Here is a 26730-nt window from a genome sequence, read left to right as displayed (position 1 = left end):
CCTTGTAGAAATACACGTGGTTGGATAACATCTTAGTGTTAGTAGGAAAACAGAATAACACAAGCCTGTGAAGATTAGTTACTAAGAGAGTATTAAAGGTGTTGCAGATCTCCTCAGGCGGCCTGTTCCAGAAGCTGTTGCCCCTAGACTGAACTAACAGGGACCCACCAAGGGTCTGAAGGTGAATGGAAAAAGAAATAATGTGTTCCAAGCCTTAAAACAGTCTTTTGTAGGAGTGAATGTAGAGTGTCTGCTGCAGGTGCGCTGTTCCTCTATGTGTGTGGCCGCTGCATGTGGGAGGGGTTGCCGAGTGAGTGAGGTCTCTCCAGAAGTGAAGAGGTGCCCGGTGCGTGTCCAGCTCTGAATGTGCGCTTCGGTGCAGTTTGGCTGTGACAAAGTCATAAACCAAGTCACTTAGCTCTGTCCCAGACTCGCCTCATCCCTGTCCCAGCTCCAGCCCACAACAGGACATCAAACCCTGGAGTGAGCGCTCCAGCCTCGGAGGTGTGGAGAGCGAGCACCTCCCCTGTGACACTCTACCACGGTCCAGTGAGGAGACAGGAAAGGTTTTACACCTCAATATGAAGAAAAAACAGCCAGTAAATGTAGCTAACGGGACACGTCTGCATACAGAGGCTGCGTTATACACAATAACAAAGCGCGTTGTGGGTCAGCTGATCGGTCCGTGAACCTTATGTTTTTTCCTCCTTATTTCGAGTTCTGGATTTTCGTTCGAAATCCGAAGAAAAAAAATCTAGAAATTTTTGTTGGAATTCTGATTTGTTCGAAAACAGCGAAAAAAGCTGTATATATATATACAGCTCTTAACAAGGTCAAACAGTCAGTGAAAATGCCAGATCTTTGTCGACCGATACATGTAATTCCCTGGAAGACTCGCGCTCCTGAACTCACCACAGTCTGTCATGACTGACTCACTTATTTCTAGGAGAATAGAAGGCTATTAAGTGTCTTCAGTGAAGATCCGCCAACAGGCATGTTCCAGACCCAGAGTGAATAATTAAACACTACTTAATAAGGAACGAAGGGAAATCGTGTTTTCATTTATTCTGGCAGGAACCAATTCTAGGATAATTGGGCGCGTAAAAAGGGATGACTCCACTCTTGAGATGGTTTCTGCAAAATATGTGGCAGGATCATCAGTGTTCACAATAATGCCAGGGTGAATGAGAAGATTTTAGGTTTGTCGTCTGACAACAACTGAACCAGAAGCGCTGACAACTGTGAGCGGCACTAACAATTGAAGTCAGAGGTTGCAGGAATAATTCTGAGCTGATGGCTTGAGGTTAGTTTTATTTTCAATATCAGTTCTTCAGTGGTTTTACTTTTGGCTTCACCTTAAAGTGTGTCTCTTTCTGATGTTTACTCTATCAATAATGACTTTTTCATGTGAGAATCATGTGACAAGAAATGAATGTCGAATCCATCGCCTCATACTAATGAAAAGGAAACATTTTATTAAATGTAAACAGTCTGTATTAATTCAGAGCATTTTAAAATCCAAATTTCACGTCGTTTCATTTATTTTGTTTGCGTTTAATAGCTGGTTGTCTCCAACAGAGGGCTCTGGAGCTCGCGTTCGCTCGTGTCAGGTGCGCGTGTGAGTCGTCAGATTAATGTGAGCGAGTCTTCATAAAGTAAACATTTTACTCTGCAAACTCTTTATTTAAGATCAGTCTCATCACAAACCCACTGCTCTCATCCTCCAAGACGGAGAAGGGAGATGATGAGTTTCAGTCATAGCAGCTTGGCACCAACACGACGTAAAAATAAAATAACCATAAAATATTATAGTTCACCCAACAAGGTGGAAATGCAAATAGTTTATTAATATTATATCATATTAGTATATGAATATAAGAATATTAAGCCAGACGTGATTCTCCTCCTTGCTTTCTGTCGAAATAGTTCATTTTAAGTGGTTAAAAATAATAATAAAAAAATAACTATATAAAATAATAACTATAATAAATTTGGCTGGCCACTTTTTTTCTCTCTCTGTCCAGCAAAAACAACAACAACAACAACAACATCATTAACATTCGACCAATATGCCATAGAAGCACATACATTTTAAACATATTCTACTGCGAAGGCACTCTTCTGTCTCCCAAGAAAAGCTACTCTGTACACATACTGCATTTGAAACTCTTCTGTCTGTCTTGTAAACTAGCAGAGGTTTTGCAGTAGCCACTAGGTGGCGCAGTGGCAGCGTGCTGGCCCATATGAATGGGAGGACAGAAGTGAAGGATTGATGAGGTTTCATGAAACAGTATCCAGATTTTCAGAGGCCACTAGATGGCGCTGTCAGCTGTACTCACTGAATATTATTATTTAGATGAAACCTCACTTTAACTTTGACTCCATTTTTAATGGCACATTATATTTAAACAATAAGTAAAGCCACAGCCCACTCCCTCTTTGTCAACTCTTGTATTTATGCGAGTGCCATATGAGGCAGCAGGTACTGACCACTGCACACAGCTGAGCACAACCTTCAGGGCATTTGAAAAACTAATGCTACACCAGTTAAATCCATTTAATTCCACTGCTTGTACTCATATGCTTTAGATCTCTTCGTATTGACATCATTTCTGTTGTATCTAACAATATTTATACGACTATTACATTTGAATATTTGCGTAAAAACTCCACTGCTCATCTTCTTTCCTGAATTAATCCAGTCGCAATCTTCAATTTCCGTGTGGCCGGCAGCTGCAGTTACCGTGACAGTGCAGAGGTTTGCCGCCGCATCCTCCATTTTAACCACTAACATTCCGAACCTCCACGCTCCCCACGCACATGATTTATATTCATACACAGCCAGATGAAGTATAAACTCAACGCCTCCTTTATTACACCCGCCACTGAAAACTTGAGCGGAATAAATCGGTTTTAATGTGGCGCTGCAACGTGGATTGTTCCATTAATAATGGATTTTTTTGGGGGGGTTGGATTGAAAATATAGCCCGAACATATGGGTAATTGGGGAGGGGAATATACACAAGGTTGAGTGTAGAGAGGGATATCTATCCTTCAGAACCCACTCCAGCTAAAATTACTCCATCCATGAAATAGAGGTATCCATGGTTACACCAGGAGCCATGTTAAAGGCTGCCTGACTGTGTCTCTATTCTCAAACACCGCTTCTTTTTTCTCTCACCCTCATTCATCATTTCAAAGACACCGTGCCACCTCAAGGTTTCTTTTTTTTTTCTTTTTCGGAGTCACCGTTTTTCTCTGCAAATGAGGTCTGACGTGAATCATTTGGGAACAGTTAACACTGACAGTCAGGTTATTAAATATGGCTGAATTATAGATGCAAATGTAACATCTGCACTCACCAGCGTGACTTTGAAGGAGCGGAACGGGCCCTCGCCCCTGGTTCGGCGGCTCAGAGGTGGATTGGTTGCTCGGGAGCGTCCCAGTACGACATATTTGCAGTCTTCAGAACAACCTGTTACCTTGACAACGCAATTTTATCATTCAAGCCCATTGCTACCTTCGCTCACAGCGAGAAGCTGGGTGGTTAAAATATATGTTGCTGCAGGGTTTTACGCCTCAGTCCAGACCATCAGAACGTGTTTGGAACAATCGTTTGAATGTCAAATGGTCTTCTGCTATCGAGAGTCTAGTAAATAAAACAAAAGGAAAGACACAACTGGTTATACATGTGCAAATAAAGAAGGGCTTCTTATGCTTGTTGCTAGAGAATAATAATAATATAATAATAAAGGTATTATCAGACCAATAAAAAAGAAGTAATATTGAAATAGAGAAAACACAAAAATGCCATTCCCCTCTCATCCACCACTTATCCGTGGTTAGGTCGTGGGGGCAGCTGCTGATACAAAGAGGGCCTCCAGATCTTTTGGGGCAGAGGTGGAGAAACAGATACAGAATGGCTGTTTCCAACAGCCATGTGGTCCTACCTCGCTTCCAGTGCTTGCTTCTGATGGATTCTCCAGGGCAGGCTGAAGTGTTCCAAGAGTCGCCACCACTGATATCTGTGGTGTACAGTCAAAACCCATCTGCATTCTGTGTTTGAAAATAAACTTAGTTGCCATAGATCGAGGAGACATTGTCTTCATGCGGATAGAGGAGATGAAGTCGTGTGACCCTCTTGATCCTACCTACTTTGATATTGTGCTAAGGCCTTGTCAAACCTGGTTGTACCACGTAGAGTAGGACTAGAACCGAAAATGGAAAAGGACCAACATAGGTTGTATCTGGACTCTCCACCTCCTCCAAAGCTCGGGGAGGTCCAGAAAAGCTGTTGATCTCGACTGGCTTCTCTTGATGTGGAGGAGCAGTGGTTCAAGAAAGTCTCTCCTAGATGACTCGGCTCACCTGCTTATCTCTCTAACCGAGAGTTCAGTCATGTCTGGCCCCATGAACCCATGATCCTTCCGTTCACTGTCCATAGCCTGGTAAGTTTAGGGCTTTGCTCTTTGGCTCAGCTTATTCTTCACCTGGCTACACCAACTGAGGGCACTGATCCACAAGTTTAAATGATAATAACGTACCATTATTCTCTTCATATTAGTTTTCAAATGCTATTATTGAGTTTATTTGAAACAATTACTTGCCACTTGTGTCGATATTTATTTATTTTCTTAATTTTTTTGCTGTAGTGAAGTCAAAAATAAACACAAGCAGCATTTGTCACAATGAATTACATTGCTCAATAGTGTGCAGGACTTTCTGACATCGTTTCGAGATAAAAAAAAAACTACATAAATATCCAAATATAATAATATATTTAATGAAACAGATTGTAGTGCTTCTTCCACTCTTGCAGGTCTCGAACAACCAACCAAACTTTTCGTGATGCACCTGCATCCCGAGCTCAGTATATATTCTAAACTCACAATTTCGTTTTTACAAGTATTTTATATGGCTGATAAAACATCACTTGTAATCCAAGGAGGGATTTGGTTGTAAAGGTCGACCTCACAGCGCCGTTTTTAATCTAATTTTATAAACATATATGGCAATCCAATGCTATTTGTATTGCTTCTTGTGCGCCCCGTGCGTGTGGGATGTCAGCAGCCTGTTTGTTTCACTGATCTCCGAAGATGAGCGTCGCATCTGAACAAGGTCAACCAGCCGAGGAGCAATAATGGAGAGCTGGATCAGAGCAAAAACCACAGACGAACTCATTGCCTCTCTTCTCCTAACTGAGCACCGTCCCATGTACGACGGCATCCGGTGTTTTGAACACTGGAGACAATGTCAATCACAGATCATGTGTGCAGATACCACCCAGCTCTGTGTGGATTATCCCGCTCTGATGTTTGTCAGTCATATCTTCTTCCTCCGAGCAAATTCTCAGGATTAAGTGATATCAATTCATCTTGATTAAATATTAAAACCAAACCTGTGACTCATCAATTCTCCATGCTAAGCCAGGAAATATACATACGTGCGACATTGGAAACTGAAGAACATGGTGGCAAGTGTAACAACAAGTTTTTATGGCTTTTAGTCACGAAAACAGAGATGTTGAGATAAAAATTAAAGACTGATCTTGGGTTTTCAGAAGACAAACACGTATCTCTCCTGCGTGACCTCGGTCTGCCCCTGGGCCTCTCCCCATACGAGCACGCTTCAGCGTCCCTAATAAGAATGTTTTTTTTTGCACACGTTCCTTGTTAAGGTTTGGGGGTTGTTCAACTGGAAAGAGGCCTCAGTGGAGACCCGGGAAACACCAAAGAGATTAGGTTCCTGTGGAGAGGAAAATCTTGCCCTTGAGTCATAGACAAGTGGAGGCAGAGGCGGAGCTTGTGGGGAGGCGGCGGGGGGGCGAGGCTACATGGAGGTCCGCGTCCAAAATGATCAAGTTCACTACTCAGTCATACTACTATGACGTGATGACTTACTTCCTAGCGGAGTGAATCTCAGTCTTGCTGAGTCATGGTTCGTAACAACTTTAGTCACGACTCATGAAGATGGGTTTAAAATGTTAAGTTACATTACTGGCTATTTTCACGCAGTTAAATTTGTAGTGTGTGTATTAGTAGTTTGAAGGGAAATGGTGTTTAAATGTCTTTTTTTAAGTTAAAACATTGTATTTTAGTGCACTTGAAGGTGTTGGAAGAGCCCTGCGATGGGCGCCAAAGCCCACCCCAGTCCGTCAGTGCTACGGTGCGGTGGAGAACAAAAAGCAACAGCAGACAAGTGATGTTAAAATGAACATTTATAATGACTCTTTGTTGCCGTCGCAAAAATAATCTTTAAAAAACAATTCAATTATTAACACTGAAATGCTGACTTCACTGGTAGTCCACGAGTCATAAAACACAACTCACTGAATTTTCTTTTACAAACACAGTACTACAGTTACATTAAATAGTCATTACCGTTAAATCTATTCATGAATAATGTTCAAATCAACAAATAAAAAAAAACAAACAAAGAACAATGACACTTTTGAAAATCCTTTCATTCCCAAAGTAGCTGTTGTCATCATCAGTGTATCATTTTAGAAAATAGACTCCTTCTGAGATGTTTCTCTCTGGCAAAAGCTGAAAACAGACTGGCAGCATAACAACGCAGGTACATAAGCCCATGTGTCAACGGTTGGAGTGACTTTTTTTTTTCCTTTTTCTTTTTTTTTTTGGAGGGGAGTGATTCAACATTTAGTAGGCTGGCTGTCTTTTGGCTCAGTATGGAATTATTTGGCACTCAATAGGACAAAAACATTGCCGTAAAAATCGCTCACACATTTTTCCTCTAAAATGGCACTATAAGGCATTTTCCTTTGAAATCTGAATCACTTTTTCAAACTGTCCTTGAAAGCCCTTTACTCGCATTTAACTCTGGACTTTCGCAGATTATCTTGTAGCAAACCAGACAGATCCCAAACATGTACCCCATCAACCATCAGCCTGAAATGTTAACTTGTATGCTGTCAGTCCATTTTTATCTCTCGTGAGACGGAACACAAGTTCAAACGGACCACAACAGAAAATATACATGAACATGTTCGCAGGGTACCAGCATGCTTTCTTCCCACTTGTGCAAGCGTTCCACCTTGCAGAATAGTCCGGCAAACAGAACACGGAAAAAAAAAGAAAAAAAAAAAGTCTGACACATACAGTACATGAGCTCCAGGGGATGAAGAAGTCAAGAACGTTCATGGGAGGTTCAGGAGGTCAAAGACAAATCAAATGGCCACGTGTCTGGTTGGCGAGAATTTTCTTGAAGGAAAGGGTCGATCCGTTTAAAGGGCAGACACAGTAGCAGGTGCTGACCGAGCACAATGTGAGATCCAGGTAGAAGAGGTTTTCAAGAGCAAGCAGCCTTAAGGTATTTATAGTGTTAACCAGTCCCAGCCTTTGTATAAAAGGACTCTGGAGGGGATGAACGAACACCCTGCCAAAGAACGAAAAGCAAAACAAACACATACTTCGGAATGATACCGTTTCCTGTTTGGCGTTTGGTTGGGAATCTAAACTTGTCGTTTTGTCATTCAAAGTCTGATGAAATGGGTTGATGACGACCGCTTTCTTCCTAATTGTGAGCTCCAATTGAATGAGAACGCACTCTTCCGAAGGGAATGTGAAGTGAGGACACAGGTGCTACTTTTCCAGTTCTCACCATCACTCTTTACAAACGACAGGGAATAAATAAATTTAAAAAAAAAACAAAGAAAGAAAATCAGAGCAACGTCTGGAAAAGAAAAGTTTCGCTTCATTTCACACCCACGGATCAGTAAAGTGCATTTATGCAACACCAAAACAAACAAGATAATGCTGAAAAGCGAATCGGAAGTCGTGTTAGAAACGTATCTGGGTTATGGTGATGGCCGCGCGAGGCCTACCTGACTATAGCTGAAATCTGGTATTGACATAGATATTTAACTTTACATGTATGTGACATTCCTGCCCTGAATTTACATTAAAAGACCCATAACATTCGACAGAAAACAAAAATCATAAACAGTCAATGAATACATTCATAGAGTAGATCTGGGCTTTCAAGCTGTGACAGAAACACTGTTGTGGTACAGGTTGTGTGATACGGAAGCGTGATCGTGTCGCTTGAACAATGACGACATTCAAGTTGAACAACTTCATCAGCAAAGGTCACTTCCTTTTACTCATGACAATCAAATAACAAAAAAAAAATGAAATGAAACTAGCTCACTACGTAGTGCAACTCTTATAGAAATGAAAAAAAAAGAGGGGGCGGAGTCGCCGTCGGCCATGATGTTGAAACAAAACCAAGACAAAAATATTCAAGAGAACGCAATACGCTTCCGTAGTTTGAGGTTCAACCTGTTTTATTCAAATAAAAGTGATAACAAAAAGAGTTTCACATTTGCTTATTAAACATTTTAAACACTCCTCTCTGTATTCCTTCAAACCGATAAAAAAAACCCAAAAACATTCTGATGACAGTTGGACTGATGACATGTATGTATATAGATATATATGCGTGTCTTTTTTTTTTTTTTCGGGCCAACATGACGAAAAAAGGTGATCCTCCTCCCAACTCACAAAACATTTCAAAATGAGGCGAGTAAACAGAAGTGCTTTACATCTGACTGCATGCAGCGTTATGTCTTTGAATGTAGCGAGACGGCCTCGCGCATCTTTTTTGTTTTTTTCCCCACCGTTTTTTTTTCCTTTTTCTTTTTTCGAAACTTTGATACCATGCAATAGAAGACGTGCAAAAAGATAACACCGAACTTCACAAACACATTTCTTGATTGTTAATGGCTATGTTATGAATGCTTATAACATGTTAATGCTTAGTCCATGCTGGCCTATAGAGACATCTGTGAGAAAACAGCAGTTACTGAAGCCACAGGTCAAACGAACACACGAGGGATGCATGGAGTGTAAAACAACATGGATCCATAAAAATCACAATCTTTAACTCTTACTCTATGTATGGGATAAAAACAATGCACAGAGATGTTTTTTCATCCTTTGTTTTCTTAAGCAATGTATTTGATTATCTTTTTCTTAACTTAAAAGACAGTGTTTGATTGGCACTTGATCAGCACTTCTAAACTTGATAACTAACATTTGATCGCACATCTATAAATTCAGAAGCTGCAGAGGTCTAGTTTGGCACGTTGTACTATGGAGTCTATTATTACTTTTACTATCTTACCAATGCTGTATAGTGGTCTCCTCCCTCTCCGCCGCGGAGAGCGTGCGCGCTCTTCTAATCGACGTGATCTTTTCCCAACTAAAATATTATTTTTGTATAGTTGACTTATCAAATAGCAGCATTTTCATAACTTACAAAAAAGTACATGTAAACCTATTCATTCAAAATCTTAGTAATTTCAAAGGTTCATACAACAGACATAAAACACAAAACAGGACAACATGCTACTATATTGCTTCCAATATTCTTTACATTTTCTTACTGTCGAACTAAATCATCAATGACAGAAATATGGACACCACCGGCTGATGATGAGGCATCATAATGCACAAACAAATCGCAAAGCTAATCTTAGTCAGGCTTAGTTGGCACTCTCATCATCCACACGAATATAACATAGTTCACATTGTATCGACAACGCGGGACTGCATTTGGACTACAAACTAGAATAGCTACAATAAAGTACATATAGATCATATGACATGACATATTGTTTTTCCACAGAAATGAATTCTAGTCTTTTTCAGATAAGAGGATATGCATAAAGGATGTCATTGTTTCAGCTTGAGGTCACAAACATGTTCCCACCTTCCTTTCTCTATCTTAGGCCTTCGGTCTTTGCTCTGCTTGTTAGTTTATAGGCAGAAAAGTGAGCTTTACAGGTTGTAGTCAAGTCTTTCAGAAAGGTCTCTGAAGGCTCCAGCTCACCTTTCTAGATCCTACTTGTTCTTCTGATAGAGGGAATTCTTTGTGTCAACATTGCTGGTTGGTGTCACAGTTTTTGGAGGCAGGTGTTTTGTTTTTTTTTTTTCCTTTTGTTTTTTTTTTTTTCTGTGCGTTCACGCCTTGTGGCAAAATATGTTCGAACCCTCATGACCTATTAGTGCATATCTTTCACCAGCAGCATAAGCGACACACCGCCCATGAGAAGACAAGACAGGAGGAAGGAGAAAGAGGGGGAGAGAGATAGAGAAAGAGCGCACGGTGCATGAAGGAGCACAGACATTTATATCAGGGCGGCGAGAAAAGGATGAGGGAGCGCATCGTGCAGGGGGTCGGTGGAGGGGGGGGAACGAATGTTGAGAGAAAGAGGAAAGTTAATGAAGGGCAGAGAGAAATAGTATTTGGCACGATGTATTGATCAGAGAGCTGGTGCTCCCTGCAGTAAAGCAGTCCAGTTGCATTGATAAAACACCCCCTTGTTTTGTGCTTGTTTCGTATTAAATGCTCGAACTGTGGGCAGTGGAAGGACCTATGCTTGGAGGAGGGGCCAGATCGCGGATGGAAGGAAAAGCGTATCGTCGCACACCAGACAAAGTATCGATTGGTTCCGTCGCCTTGGGTTTCCACGGACACTACTTAGCACCAACCCTCACAGCTGCGTACTCATGGAGCTGATCATAGAGCCTGGGTTGATGGGGACACGTCTTCTGAGCGAGACAGGGTCATTTATGAGCTGCTGACTCCTCGCTAACCGACGAACACAAACTGGTCATGTGACATAGATATGCACATTAAACTATTACTCACACCCCCCAGCAGCGACAGACACACTTTACATTGTGTTCTTTTTTTTTTCTCACAGTGCAGTCTTGAGAGACCCAGTGTACTCGTGACCATATGGATAGCAGCACAGTAGTCAGCTAAGCTTCGAGTGCTCCGAGATGCTCTAGAATCAAACCCTCTCACGTCACGCTCCGCGTAAAGCTGGGCATGAAATGGTGACTAATTCCAAATGTGGCTATTTCTTACAGATGAAGTGCGCTTTTTATATTTCCCGACAGAATCAAGATGGCGGCGAGGAAGTGGGATCCTCACGGTGACAAAGGAAGGAGGAGGAAATGTCAAAGAGGCACTCGTATCGTTGCCACAGTCAACACAGCATGCTTCATCTCTGTGAGCTTCAGATACTTCCTAGTTTGGGAAGCAAACGTTTTACATTTCAACCCTTTGAGTCGCCGATGACTTTCACTCTTAAGGAGCACAACATCCTACACAGCCTGTCGTATGTCGAATTGGACGATGATGTCATCACTTTCCATAATAAAAATAGCTGGGTGGTGCCTGTTTGATATTGCAAACCCTGAGGTTCTGTAGAGACGCACACGTATTGGAGATGCACAGACACTTCAGGGTTCCTTCTGGTGGAAACCCCCAGCAACAAGTGCAGCAGATATAAGCACACGAATGTTTGCATTGAGGGTCGAACAGCGAGTGTTCTCAACAGATAAAACATGGATAAACTTCCCAGCTTTAGTGATCCTTACTGCATTTAGGGACTTTTCTTTTAAATAAATTTAGAGCGTCGTTCCTCTGTCCTATCAGAAGACTATTTGGTACCTTTAATGTAAAGGCTTCTTCTCGACAGGCTGCGGAGATTCTTCGTCCTGATCTAAGCTGGTGAGACGCGGCTCCAGGGTGGCGAGGGGAAATTTGCCAGATCGTATAAGGACGCCAGACTTGCTTGAGAATGGGTTACGTCTCATCTCCGCTAAAATCAACCCCCCCCCTTCATCAGGTGAGAGGCTGTGTCTGAGCCAATGGGCGACGAATGACCGGACAACACGTCGGCGCTCTCTGAATCTACAGCGGCCGCCAGACAGTTTTGGATTCGATGGCATATATAAATAGAATCATATAGCACCAAGAAAGGGTTCAACAACATTTTTGTAGCTATGATTGAATATGCAACTATCTTTCTGCGTTTGTGCGTTTGTGGGAGCATCATCGATATATGTGTTTATGTGAAACATATTTATACATTCCTGTGTGTCTCCTCTGTCCTCTCACATTGTTTATTTAACCCCTGAACAATACTCGCATACAGCCAGTGTGAGGTTCAGACCGGGGTTGTTCTCTTTGTTATACATTTCTTTCACTGCAACACAACATTTGATCCCTGTAAATAAAAAATAGCAACAGGCTAATATTGTTTTTACATTCAGATCAACCCGCACTCGCGGGTTTAAATAATCTACTTGTGTTAGAATGAAACCATGTGGATAAATAATGGACAAAATATAAAGCAGCTAAATTTAGACAGTTCAATCATGTGACGTGAGCTAACGGATGTCAAAAGAGATGCGTCATAGAGGTGATTGGCTGAAAGAAATTATACTCGGATTACTTCACGGAGAAGTGAGGCGACCTCAGGTGCTTGTCTGGAAACCTCCCTTCTGTAGACGACGGCTTCTGCATCGTAGACACAGAGTGAGGTTTTTGGGAAACAGCTCCACAAACTGGCTGGAACTTCCTCTCACACTCAACTCGCCAGGAGCTGAGGATTTACAAACAAAAACAAAACAAGTAACCGAACAAAATCAAACATTAAAGAGAGAAGAACAAAAGTAGGTAAAAGAGCTATGAGGTTTTGGAGAAGGGCGAGACCGTGGGGCCCCGCCCAGAAATCTGCAGCTTGGCAGTGGACCAGTTCAGCTTTCCTCTGATCACCATCATCAAAAGGACTCGACACAAACTTTTAAAAAACATCAGGACCTCGGTCCTAAAAACACATTCACATTTCACACACACTTATCTTGGTTGTCTCCCCCACCTCCTCCTTTGTGATTCTCTCGTTTGATACTGAAATATTGAACAGATATTTGGACGTTTCTTTTTTTCTTTTCGTGGTGATCCTCTCAGTTCCTTTCCGTCTCTGTCTTCATCCTTTCCTTCTTTCCTCTTCTTTAGCCTTTTAGCCCACTTTTTGTGGGTTGGTTGCACGCACGCCCTGCTCGTACGTGATCCGCTGGCTGATCAGATACTGCGCTGCTTGCGTGGCTGCTGGCGACCCTGTTATGGTTACTTTACGGTTCCGAGTACCGGGAATGAACTCTCCTTTTTTGGAGATCTGGATGCGGGCTCCTGTTAGCTCCTGGTACTCGACCAGCGTTTTCCCTCCTTTCCCCAAGATGGCGCCGACCAGATTCTCAGGTACAGCTATCTCAACCACGTCCTTAGCACCATCTGCCAGCTTCTCTGTCGCCAGTAGGGACGAGGCCATAAGTGGGGAAGAAGCATTAAGGTAACCATTGGAAGCCCCGGTGGCAGCTGCGAGAGAACCCAGGGAGAACCCACCTAGGCCCGTCGCAGGGTGGCCGGCACTGCTGGAGGCATCACTAGCGTATGAGGCAAGGAGGTTAGCTGCAGCGGCTGCAGCTGGATTGGCACTAGCTGCTACAGCAGCGAGGACCCCAGAGGCAGCTGCAGGGTTGAGGCCCAGGCCCAGGGTGTTGGTGTTGTAGCCATAGCTGGCCAATGTGTTGAGAGCTGAGGTGATGGCCAGTAGGTCGTTGCCAGAGAAGCTGGACATGGCGGCGGGGAAGGCACCCATTCCTGTCAGTCCAGCCTGGCCTAACAGACTAGAGGCAGTGGCGGCGGCTGCAGCAGCGTTGGGTAGAACCTCAGCTGTGTTAGCATAAGGGGATCCGGTGGGGTTGGAGTTAGCCACTGGGCCCGAGACGTTGGAATAGCTAATATTGAGGCAGCTGCTGCTCTGTGGGTCCTCTTGGATTTTCTGCACTATGATTTCCACTGCCTTGCGGTTCTGTTCCGGCTCACCGCTGATGGTTACCACGCGTTCCTGCAGGTTGATGCCCTCTGGCTTCTGCGAGAGCTGCACCCAAGCCCCGGATTGCTCCATGACTGCCTTCACAGTGGCTCCTCCTTTACCAATGATCAGCCCAGCTGTGCTGTTGGGCACTATCAGTTTGGCCTGCAGGGAAACAAAGTTGTTTAGGCCTGGTTTCGGATGAGAACCCAACACAAAGAAGATCTCCGCGTAAATGAAAGTCAGAAAGGAGGAACCCAGTCTCTGAGTCAGTACTACACAATCCCTGCTTTACTCAGCAATTTGATAATCCCCCGGGTTTAGCCTGCAGCTGCCGCACGGCTCTGTCCTGCTATAAAAGACTGTTGGTAAAAATAACCGCATACCCTCACATTTTCCTGACCCCGACACACTTTGGGTCAGGGCCCAAAGGATGAGTAACACTAGTGACTAATAAACATGGTGTCCTGGACGTGAACTGCCGCGCGACCACATCGCCAGCGCGCTGGATTATCCCTCACCTGTTTGACGCGGTCGGGGTTGACGGTTGTCTGGGGTTGCAGTATGCTGACTGGCTCTGGTTTCTGGGCGCTCTGGGGCATCTCACGTACTTTCTCGGCGATAAAGTTGTGGACGCCATTGAGTGCTTCGACTGTACCCTGTATCAGACACACGCGTTCTGTTGTTCCTGGAAGGGAGAAGACGACAGACGCATCAGTTTGGGGGATTCCACCAAACTCTCGACATACATTTTGGCAATATAGCGACCTAATCGCTGAGGCATTTGTAGCTCAGCCTGAAGAATAAAGAATGAAGGACATATGCTTGGCTCGCTGGGAGGGAGGATTCCTCCTCAGTGATGTAACTCTTTCAGCGCTCTAATGTCGAGCTTTACTGGCCTTGCACTTCTAATAGACTAAACACACACTTGTCCCTTCTCTAGGCTTCACTCGACACCCACAATACGAATGTACCAGCATTCCGTTGCCATGGCGAAGGGCTCCGGCTGTAGAAACAGGCTTTGCAATGGCAAGGCCATTTTTTTTTTTAAACAACCATTCTTCTCTATCAACCTTCCACTCTTGATTCTATTCAACCCAGATGAACATGAAATTGCTTGTTAGTCTGAAGGACTGTGGCTCAACAAGAAAATTCTGAACATAGAAAACCAGATTAAGTTAATCATAAATCCAATTCTATTTTAATATTTGACCTTTCCAAATGATCAGCAGTCCGTGGGACCTCTGAGTGGCCCAAAATCATGCAAAGTTCAAAGGGTTTGGGGAGAACCGCTACAGCCACTGTAGCAAAAACATTTCATTGTCACTAGTTGCAAGGCAGTGTGGTAAGTTTTGACTTAAAAATGTCGTAACAGGTGCATGATTCTGAACTAGGTTAACTCAAGCATAAATGGCCACTGAAGAAAATAAGGTAAAAAAAAAAATCAGTTATTTAACTATAAAAATAACAGCTTCAGTAACATGTTTTACAAATGAAAGATTAAGAACACAACACTAATAAATTCAGATAGAACTTTAACACCTACAGTTTAATCTTTCTTTTTTTTTTAAAGGTTATATAATTTTTTAATTTGTCGTTAAGCCTCAAAAACTCAAGTGAATGGCAGCAGACGTTCCTTTGCAGTAATTGGATCAGGGCCACACGTCGTCCTTTGTCTAGCTATCTCACCACTAAACATATAGGCACCACAAAAATGTAACCAGATTTGAAAAAAACAATGATTCCTCTTCTGACTTTTAAATTATGCTTTTGGAAAATTACATATTTCAATGAGCTTGCAGGCGCAGTTGTCCTTCTTTCTGAATACCACCCACTGTCGAACACATTTGAACACATTTTATAAGTATTTCAAACACTTTTGTACACTCTCTTGACCTGGTTGATCCAGCCATCATGCAAGTCTTTAGCTGCATCTGCGACTATAGTTTTACATTGCTACTAATATTTTATTAAAAATATGATTTTAAAGGCCAAATATATATATACAAATGTACAAATCAAATCCTATAATTAAGTGAAATGTGTCACACTTCCATAAAAAAATAAAATAAAATAGCTTCATATTAACAAATATAACAAATAACAAATATCAAAACAGCTTCCAGTAACAATGGAAATTGCATATTTACGTTATTCTTTTTTTTTTTTCCAGGGGACAGATTTATCATTTTTAAAAAGTGCCTCTTCTTTTGCATTTTTAAAATATTATTTCACTTCTCCATTAGTTTATATTGGTTCATTTTTGTGTCTTAAAATATAACCTGATCTTATATTAATTTTATTCTCATATTTAAAAATGACTTTCTTCCCCACAACTTTGCAGGGGGGGCAGGATGGGAGGGGGTTATTGCCGGTTAGTAACGTTGTAGTTACAGTGCTTATTATCAGTCGTCTGCACTCGCTTCAATGGGCAATGTAGATGATCACGGCCACTTAATGGTTTATTGGATCATAAAAGGGAACCTTTTAAATCGGACCCTTTGACCGCAGGCATTTGAATATGCAGATTGCACCAGTGGGAAATGCTATTGCTGCTACTAGGTGTGTCACCAGTGAACACAGCGAAGGTTGCATCGCCACGATCAGACAAGAAGAAGCCATGAATCAATGCTCAGGCTGTTTATTATCGCAACCAACCAATGATTCACAAGCAGAGCTTCGAGCGGAGGATCTGGGACCCAAACCACACACGCTCTGTTGTGCCTGCCAGTCAGAGCCTTGAGGTGACATAGTGAGGGACAGATATTTGGCAGCGCAGGCGCTTGACCTCAAGTGACGCTTCATGTCAACACACTAATTCATCAAAAAAGATTATTAGCAACGCTACAAGCAGCCAGAGTATAAACGGTACATACAGCAGCCTCAAAAAACGGGTTCAACAAATGTTTCCAGAACCGATATAAAAGCTGTCTGTCTGCTCGCCATGTCCAGTCGACGTATTTAAATCCTACACGGGGAGTGACTGGCTGCATGCCCTCTAAGCCGTTAGCTTTGCTCGACAGTCCACTGATTCTCAGATGACCTTTCCAAAATCCTTGAGTGATATCGGTGTCCGATCTGGTCATACCTGAAGTCTCATTATGTTTCCACCGGAGCAAAAGCCGACCATCACGAAGGTCACTGAGTGATCCTTTTGTCGGCCTCGGAGAGAGAGAGACGGTGGGTTGGCGGCGCGGACCGTGATAAATGTGCGACCGCATTATTGGAGAGGATTTACAGGATGTTAAGATGAAGAGATGCTTGTTATAAAGACGTTCATTTTTCCATCTGGATATGATAAAAACAATGCCTTCAATAGACCAGTGGACGGCAAACCGACGACGGTTTGGTTAGGGTTAAACCTGGCACCAGTCAGACTAGCTATGAAATACATTCGCACAAATCACTTGCTCATACAAACAGCAACTCGAAAGCATCACGAAATAAAGACACTTTAATAAAAGAGCATGGAAATATATTGCTCTTCATAACCGTTTCATTTAACTGCCCAAATCAGAGTTGTTTAACTCGAACCAGTGGCTGCACCATTTCAAGAGTGTTCTAACAAATGGCCAACAGCACAGTAAAGACACTGCCACTGCTCAAGCTGCAAGTCCCATAGCGCACTACAACAGTGCATAAAACTCAAGAGTTATAGTCCAGATTAGACTTCATCCAGTTTCCATCCAGACTGTACTTTAAAGAGCTGAGTCAGATGCTAATCTTTGTTAGCCTCTTAAATGCTTGTGAATAGCAACAAGGAAAAGAACTTTTGTGAAACTCACAAGTCACTAGAGTTGGTCGACTAATATGATTAGATTCCAATTCCAGATGTTAAGAGAGTGCTGTCATCTGCCAGAGACTTGGAGCGGAGCTACTCAAGAGCCAATCGAGGTAAGTGTTAAAAATGTCGTATGTTATTGTCATGTTTATTGGTGAGCAGCGTGGTAGATTTCATGCAACCTCATCACTCACAACTTAAACACAAACCCAAGTCAGACAGCTTCTCACTGACTGAGAATAAAAATGACGTCGGCCCAAACAGCTGCAGTGTCGTCTGCTTCACATCGCAGGCAAAACAACATCATGAGGAGCCGAACTCCACCGAGGTCGGAGGCAGCTCTGGTGTTACACACCCTCCCTCACACCACCACATGAAGTCTCCACTTGTACATGACACTCCACGCTCCTCCAAAGGTGTTAAACGTGAGACCTGTTAATAGATTTGTGACATCTAATTACTGTCGCGGCTAATTAACATGCCGTTTGACGATGTAGTGAAGGCAGTAAAAGCTTCACCCTCTGCAATTTAGTATCAATGAATCAGTGCGAAAGATTGTATTAGTTTAGATTTGCAGGTGTTTGCTGGTTCTGGCTTTGATAGAGCAGCGATGTGGACAGTTTTCCTCCTCAGTTGGTGACCATTTTGGTTTGTTTGGAACAACCAAGTCTGCAGGAAGATCCTGAAGTCTTGAAACAATTGGAGGACATGTTGACAACACGTGTTGAAAAGCCTTCAACACGCTCATGAGCAACAAAGAGGGAGCAATAATACTGAAGTCACACCACACAACAACACCGGCAATTGTGACCGCATCATTTGAAAACCACAGGTTTCACACAGAGCTGATGTTTGTATTGTGGGATGGATGAAGGCAATCGATCGTGTATTCTGCAGAGAAAAAGTGACAAGGCTCTCAACCAATTCTATTCAAATGTAACACTGTTTTCGTCTTTTAATATTTGTTAAAGATAGTTCTCCTGTCGATAACTCTTTATGATGCTTATTTATATACCTATTATCAAGCATAGTGAATAAGAAAGTTGTGATAGTCTGAGCTGAACGGATCAAGTCAGTAATCTAGAGTTTAATACGCCAGTAAACTTGATGAGAACATCAAAATAAAAATCAGTTTAAGATAAAAAGATAAAGGTAAATGAAAACGATTTTTCCAGATTATATTAAGAGTATTTAAAATTGATGATGCAACTCTTAAAATCTATAGGAAATTAAAAAAAAAAAAATGGTTAAATTAATATCATCAATGGTGAAACATTATGAAACAAAATCCAATTTTGGTATTTTATTCATTGTAAATATCTTGAAAGAAGAATTATGAAGAAAAAAGGAAAGAAAAGTCATATGCATGACCATCAACTCTGTTTGATAGCTGACAATTTAAATATTATAATTGTACTTAGACTGGTGGTGAGGAACACAAAAATGTTCTCAATCATAAATACATTGTAAAAAACAAAAACAGAATGAATATACCACATGTACAATAACTGTACGTATTCAACTAATAAAGCTGCTGTCATTTGAAACCACATTACTAAGCACAAACTGTTTGCAGGTGGTCAATAAATACATGACGAACAGTGGAGCATATTAAAGGTAAAATTCAAATGAAGACAGACAATAGAATCAGTTTCATTCGCTGCAGTTCCATGACCTTTCATGAGGGCTACAGTTGTGTTCTGCAGCAAACTTCTCAGTTTTCATCAAACTTAACAGGGAGATGGAGAAGTAGCAAATATTCTAAGGCTGAAAAAGACGTATCAATTTTTTTGTATAAGAAAGGCTTCGGTGGCAAGGCAACATCGCTGCAGAACAGGGAAGCAGAAGCATCCCAAAACAAAAATGGAGTCACACCACGCTGCGCTGCTGAAGCTGGAATTAAACCCTTCGACAAGTGGAGACACTCAAGACAAACTTGTTTCAACCCCTGACTGTCAGGATATTCTCAAGATATTTCCCAAATCTAGAATCTACAAACTACATGTCACCTTTGACAGTCAACACGGCAGGTAAACAGGAAGTAGGATTGTCACTGCCCGATGTTGTCCGCCTGCCTGATGCGGTCCGCCGGAAATTCCGGGACTGGAACCGGAAATTGCGCATGTTTTACCAACTGATGTTTACTGGTAAGCACATGCGTCCATGGTTATATGGCACACAGGCAATTACGTTTTTTTTTAACTTAACTTTAAAATCTTTTTTTACTTCTAGAGTCTAGATTAAGAAATTGTACGTTTTAAATAATATTCTGGTTTGTTTGTTTTTCTAAATCCAACAACATAAAATGACTCAAGCACCGCACCACCGTTGACATAAACCTGGTTCAGGGGCAGTTGCGCTCACTCCTGCTCCTTTTAAATCAATATGAAACAAATTCTAGGAGAAATGTTTCCTATACACTCTGTAGTGTATCGAAAGCAATGCACAGCACAGGTGTGCGCATGCACTCACCAGTAAACTGGTCAGTCGGTAACTTCCTGCTCCAGCACCATCAAGAAGACGCATGCGCTTAAAAATGTATAATTTCCAGATTTTACTGTTAAATATAGACTATAAACTATTAACAACTATTAAAAAACCCCACAATTGTACACAATATAACCACACCATTCGTAGACCATGCGCATGCGTGTTTCTAACATCCGGTTCCAGTCCCGGAACTTCCGGCGGACCACCATCAGACAGGTGGACCACATTAGGCAGTGACAAGGATTGAGGATTGAGTGTCGCGGAAGAGCGGCTATCTTGAATAGATCGCCAGGACAAACAGCACAACTGTAGTTGCATGAAAGCATTGTGTCACTCCAGAGTCAATTTCACTTGGAATAACAAAACAATCTAAGCTCACTGCACTTTCTGACTGTGATCTAAACCGACGGCAGGCTCTTAGTGGGGCGCGTGAGGGCCACACATAATCGGCCCCTGAGTCGGGCGCCGCTGATCTGGAGGAAGCGCAGAGACGCAGCATAAAAATGCACCATCAGTTGTTCAATTAGCATCGCCAGAAAAAAAAAAAGTCTATCATGACTCAGCATATATTGACCTTCATTTATCTGACTAATGACTCGTGATAAATGTTATATCTCGCCTCATGGGAGCCGCACTTATCGCCAGGATGTCTGTGTTAAAACCACATTATATCTTCAATGATAACATGTCACCATCAAAGTGGAATGGAGTGACTCCATGTCTTAGTCGGGCAGAAGCCAGTGAAAGGAAAAGTCATGGTAGAGAAGTTGAAACCAGAAACATAAATGACAAAACTGAAGAGCAACAATACTGTAAGTTCAACTAAAGTATCTGATCTTTCTGGTAAAATATTGACTGTCAGGGGATAAACAGTAAAAACTAGGTGGCAGTACTGTCCACGGCATAGAAACTGAGCAAGAAAGTCTGCAGTCGTGAGCAAGTTATTTTGGACACAGAGAGAAAAATAAATCCAGGCAAAAACATAACGTCCTTGGTGGTAGCAATTACAGAAATGAATGGCTTAAAGAAAGTGTTTTACTTCTTTCCTTAATGATGTGGGATGTAATGGAAAGTTTCACTTGTTAAAAGACAAACATGTGAGCCAAGTGTTATTGTAGCTCCGAGGTATTTCTTATTGTGCGATTACTGTTCAAAAGAAATGAAGTATATCGGGCCTCATACCATTTTTATCACGTCGAACAATCACATCACACCCACATCAAAGGAACGAGCACACTTTTAATTGACTTATACCCGGACTAGACATCAATAGCTTGCTTTGAATCGACTCGCTGTCCTGTCCAAGCAATGGGGCGTAGCTATCAGTCCTTCAGAAATGTTGTAGCAGCATCAGCGCTTTTACTGAAGTCCAGTTTTCTTTGGCTCAGACATGAAGTTGGTCAGATGCAAGCGTTTGCTTGGACAGTGGTCAGTCGGCACGTTTTCCTTTACTAAGAATGGGGCCCTATGGTCCTGTATTTTGGCAACAGAAGTGGGTCGTAGCGCCATCTACATAGATGTGTGAGTGAACAGTGATAGGAAAAACACGTTTCTAGCACTAAATATTGGCCTTTCAGAACCGATATTCTTAACGGTGAACGTCTGTAGGTAGCCCTCTCACAAAGCAACTGTACTGCGACATACATAGTGTATGTCGATGCTGTTTACAAATGCGGGAGACCATCTCAGTTCTGGAGCTTGTTTGTGATATCATACAGTGAGGTAGAACTGTGATTTTTTTTTGACCGATGAAAACAGCACTTCAATATCTCCTACGATTTTCCTACAAAACGTGAAACAAACAGACTAACACAGCAACGCACAACGCACACATTCACAGGAAGTAGGTCTGAACCTCCTGTCAACCAATGGAATTTTTTTTTTAATTTTATCCAGTATTTATGAGACTAGTTTGCAAATTTCTGCTGAGTGCAAACAAACCATTTCTGTATGTAAAAGAAAAAAAAAACACAAGACAATTTAGTCCATAAAACAACGCTGATAATGGAGAGATGAATGTTTGTTTTCGTTAACACAGTCAGTCAGGATTTACGCACCGTAACACTAAATGACTCATTGAAAAAGGTGGAATGAAAATGGAACAACCTTTGTCAACTTTATCTGGCTTTCACTTTGTAAAGTTTGGCATACAGTTTTTTATTTACCTTCTTTTATACAATTTTATTGTCATGTTGGGGAGTTTCCAGACAAATCTCTAACATTCATTATTTCAGCTAGCTTCATAAAGGCCGATTTATGCTCAACCTTCATACGGATCCCAATCCGGACGGAACCTTTTGTCCGTGCTTTTCATTCATTTCGTTCGGATTTCTGCACATTTCCACAAAGCTTACAGAGACGAGCACAATGAAGCAGTACCACCGGAACCTGTGGGGGGGCAGTGTTGCTGTTACTACCCGATACATAGCCCAAATGAGACATGAAGAAGGCATAACAAACGTCTGCGTCCTCCAGTTGCGATACATTTAACGGCCTCACCGACTATTGCTTCCGTTTTCATTATCAATATTTCTTCCACAGTCGCCATGTTTGCTCAGGAGTTTGTCGTTGTCATAAAGTTTCGACTCTTGACTGCTCCCCCTGGTGGAAATATTGGTGAACCCCAAGACGAACGCAAAGAATAAATGGAAGGAACGTTGGAAACAGACAGTTGCAATTTCGTATGTAAAGGGAGCATAAATGGGTCTTTACAGTAATAATTATTGTGTGTGTTTACAGAGTGGAGTGCATTTATCTGGTACTGCATTTAGCTAGAAGACAACCTTAAGCAACTAGGCAAACATTGATGCTGTTTTGGTGATGAGATTTGGTGACGCGGGTCAGACAAGGAACACTCCAGCACTGTGCCATGATGGTGTTGTTCATCAGGTTAAAAACAAACTTGAATGTGCACACTTGACTGTCTTGTTCTCTCCGATTGAGTGAGTGTGAGAGGATGCGCATGTGACAAGTGCATCAGCATAGATCCGTAGTTCATAGAAGCATAAGCTAGTACAAAACCCAAAACAACAACGTGACGCCAGCATCCAAAATGACAAGTCTCACGATTACACACTTTCTAACCAAAGAAAGCCCATGAATCATAAACCATTAAGCTCACTCATCCATGTGGTGTCAGTTCGACCCACTGGTGCTGAGCACTCAATAAAGTTCAGGCTTAATTTGTCTGAATTATGACACAAATATTTCGACATCTGTTCCTGATGAGAAGAAATAGCTCATCTACCCAGCACCTCCATCAGGGAATCGCATAACATCCCGCTTATTCTAATGATCCGCTAATGAAAAACAGGAGTCCGGCTCTGTTTCTATGACATCACAACAAATTCAAGTGTTTGCGACGGCCCAAGTAACTCAACACACGCACTTGGCTTCCCGCCACTGGCGCAGAACAAAGGTTACCAAGTTTTACTTCTGTGTTTATGCCCAAGTCGTGAACTCCTACGACTCGCTGCAGCTGCTTAAATATGCGGATGTGTGTGAGTAAGTAGGTGTGAGTAGGTGTGAGCATGTGCCGGATCCGCTGCACGAGTGGGTGAATGAGCAGCACGCTGCACTTGAGATATTCACTCAAGCAACGCTTCAAATCCAAACGCTAGCTAGGCCCCTGCAAATTGGGCTTCGGCGTTCGAAGTTAGGGGTCGGAATTCTCCGATCGGGCAGGGATCGAATGGGACGAAAGACGGGGGAGGAAAGAGGAAACTTGGCTGGTGTTAGCGCAGTAAAGTACAGCTGGGAGAGGGGTCATGTCCACAGAGAGAGATTGAAGCAGGCTATTTCTGGGCCAGCACCCCAACCCCGCTCTCGCACACAATCACCCACACCCTTTACTATCACCACTGATCCATCTCAGTCTGCCACGGCGCATTTCCCACCACGGCATTGTTGATTCCAAGGCGGAAGCGAGTTCGGAGGTGCGAGAAGAAAATGGCTGCACCAGGTTGTGGGCCCTTGATTCTGCGGCTCGACTGTCGTCGAGTGTGTTTGGGCTGCCGCAGGACAAGGGATGAGGGCGTGAACTGTGTGTAATGGCATTACCACACTGTATCAGCTCCACTGGCAGCTGACTCCACACCGACAGATGTGGCTGAGGCCTCGCCTCAATAGGAGAAGAATTTCCTATTACCATCAGAATGCCGCGCCACAAACGTCCCCGTGCCGCCGCGGCCACTCCGGCTTTTCGGACTTCTCAGCAAGCCGCGTTATTGTGCGGCGTACAGTAGCTGCGGGTTCGGTGTACTTGTGTGGGCCACGGCGGCCGTCCAATCAAATCCCTGCCAGCACCCTCTCCCTGAACTCCTCTTCTCACTCATCACAATAATGAGGAGGGGGATGGGGAGAGCAGGTGGTGGCCTATGAGCACATCCACCATCTCAAGCAAGAAAGAAAGACGCGCACAAGTCTTTAAAAAGTGAGCCACCACCAATTACTCAAAGCAAGAATGCATGTCGCCACGTCAAGGCCAGAGAAGCGACAAGTAGTTTCATGAACAGACAAGATTCACCAAGGCAAAACACACTGGAACATGTGTCATATTTTCTTCAAACCATTGTATCTGTAGTTCCCTTTGTCTTGCTAGCATCAACCTCCAACAATAAAATCACACACTGTATTCAACTACGTATTTCAAAATAGTCTCCGTTGGTTTTGTCTGCAAGTTTCAGACCCAAAAACCAGCACGAAAACTCATCACTAACTCAGTTGATGAGGTTTAACTCAATCTCCAGCTGCACCAAATGGATGAGTGGGTGCCAAAATATATTTTCTTCCTTTGTGTTCAGCTTTTTTTCACTGCAGCCAGAGGATTTAGGAGACTCTGGCAACCAAGTGATTTGAAACAGAAGAGTAAACTGGCAATATATCACTATTTTGACAGTGAATTGTAGTTTGAGCAGCGACTAAGAATAAGCTCTGAATATTGATTTACATTATACTGAATATACAATTCAATATTGACTTTGAATTCAATGCATTACATTTCTTTTAAACTGCTAGCTTTGATAAGAGGTGTGAAAACTTGACACAGCAATATTTACATGTAATACTCTAATGTAGCATGGACTTTTATTTAGTTATAGGTTTTGTATGAATAAAACCTCTTTCAGCAGAGATGGAAGTAAAATATGAATTTTTAAAAAGCTCTGTAGCAATATTGATTTTGCAACGTTAGTTCTCAAAATGTAACTTAATGTTTTATGTTATGTATGCCACATTGCATTCCACCTTTCAGTATCTAAAGAGCAATAAATAAATCAGAAGAAGGAAAACAAAAATCCATTAAAACATCTTCATTGAGTCTTGTCAGTTTTGAGAAACATTTGAATATCACAAATAGATCACGACATTGTGACACTATTGTATCATGACCTTTGATGGTAGCAATTGAAGAGAATAAATCAACAGTGTCTACCAAAAAAATAAATGATCATAATTTGTTCTTTGCTCTTGTTTCTCAATCCCTGAGCAGGTTTAAGTTATTTTGTCTTCCGAATGCACGCAGAGCAAAAGGTATTACGCGTCTCCAGGATGATCTAGTTGCATCACAGCAAACATCTGGAGCTAATAATCGGTGCGACAGTCCACACCTGTTATTCTACAGCAGGTTGATGCCTCCTCTGAGGCGTAAAGGACATTCACTCTGATAAGATTCTGTGTTTAGAGGAAAAGATGCCGCCCATTAAATGAGGGTCACGGAGCTGCTGTTCTCGACTGTGCTGTACATTTCAGAGACAGAACCTTGTATTTCCAAGGTGACTTAAAATATTGAAAATGTCTTTCATCTGATCCGTAGCACTCCACACACAGCGATACTGTGACTCAGTCCCTACACCCTTCGAAGCAATGAGCTGTTGTTCCAGCAAAAACTTTACATTTCATTATCCTCCTTATGTCTTATGAATTCAAGGCACTTATAATGTAAGGTTGCATTGTTTCTACATACTTTAACTGGAGTGGAGGGTCACTTACTCCGAAGGCGGATTATAATTCTTATCGCATGGAGGAAGTGTCTTCTTTCTCAAGCAAATAAAAGAATCTGAAAATCCACACTTGATCTGAATTTATAGCAGTTTTTAAAAAATGAATATGGATCGTTTTTATCAAGAATTCACTACTGATATGTTTGTTTTTGCTCTGTTCATGGACTGTGAACAGAAAGTGAAGCCAGCGTAGAAAGGGCAAATGCCCCATCATAATAAGAGACATAATATGAAAAGCAGATTATCAAGTATGAAAGGCTGCTTGAGTCAAATGGACTGTGGTTATTTTTGGAAGTAAACTGGGGTAGAAAGAAAGTGGAAGGGAATGAGAAGGCACCTCAGTGAGCTTTATTATGCCAGGTCTCTGTCTTACCTGGGTAGAAGTCTTTGGATTTGGACAGTTTGATGGTGGCACCCGTCTCTTTCTGCAGTTGTACGATGGTCTGACCGCCTTTGCCAATTATAGAGCCGGCTGCATAGCTGGGGATCAGCACCTTCAGGAAGTACTCGCCCTCCTCTGGGGAAGAGACACACAAAGTGAGAAAGAGCCACATCTTGTAAGGAAGCACAGCAGATCATTATATCCACGACGCTTCTGCTGCAGCCCACAAACTGTTACCTATTAAAAAGAAATGCTTTCCCTCAGACTTTCAAATTTTACTGAAGCATGAAAAGTTGCGTCGACACATTGTAAATATCTGTGACACGTTCACAGTCCTGCCCTAGATTTCCTGTAGAGTAAATGATGACCTCTTTTCCAGTTTACT

At 42.3% G+C, this 26730-nt stretch overlaps 1 protein-coding gene across 6 annotated transcripts in view; it reads right to left on the bottom strand.

Annotated features, from left to right (window-relative positions):
* Positions 1 to 8457: 8457 nt before the first annotated feature.
* nova1 (NOVA alternative splicing regulator 1) overlaps positions 8458 to 26730 on the bottom strand; it is a 33166-nt gene continuing 14893 nt past the window's right edge. For 5 of the 6 annotated variants that reach the window (XM_053846215.1, XM_053846213.1, XM_053846214.1 and 2 more), the window contains 3 exons: positions 26337 to 26480; positions 14215 to 14381; positions 8458 to 13858 (listed from right to left, as the gene is read on the bottom strand). In XM_053846215.1, coding sequence (XP_053702190.1) covers positions 12839 to 13858; positions 14215 to 14381; positions 26337 to 26480 — 1331 coding nt within the window. In that variant the 3' untranslated portion in view covers positions 8458 to 12838. Of the gene's footprint in view, positions 13859 to 14214; positions 14382 to 26336; positions 26481 to 26730 lie in introns of those variants that run through there. The other variant, XM_053846218.1, reaches the window with a different exon arrangement.

This window comes from Synchiropus splendidus, chromosome 17 (assembly GCF_027744825.2).
Source record: "Synchiropus splendidus isolate RoL2022-P1 chromosome 17, RoL_Sspl_1.0, whole genome shotgun sequence".
Classification (NCBI taxonomy): Eukaryota; Metazoa; Chordata; class Actinopteri; order Syngnathiformes; family Callionymidae; genus Synchiropus; species Synchiropus splendidus.
The sequence above is the reverse complement of the archived record's forward strand: the minus strand, read 5'-3'. Positions and strand labels throughout refer to the sequence as shown.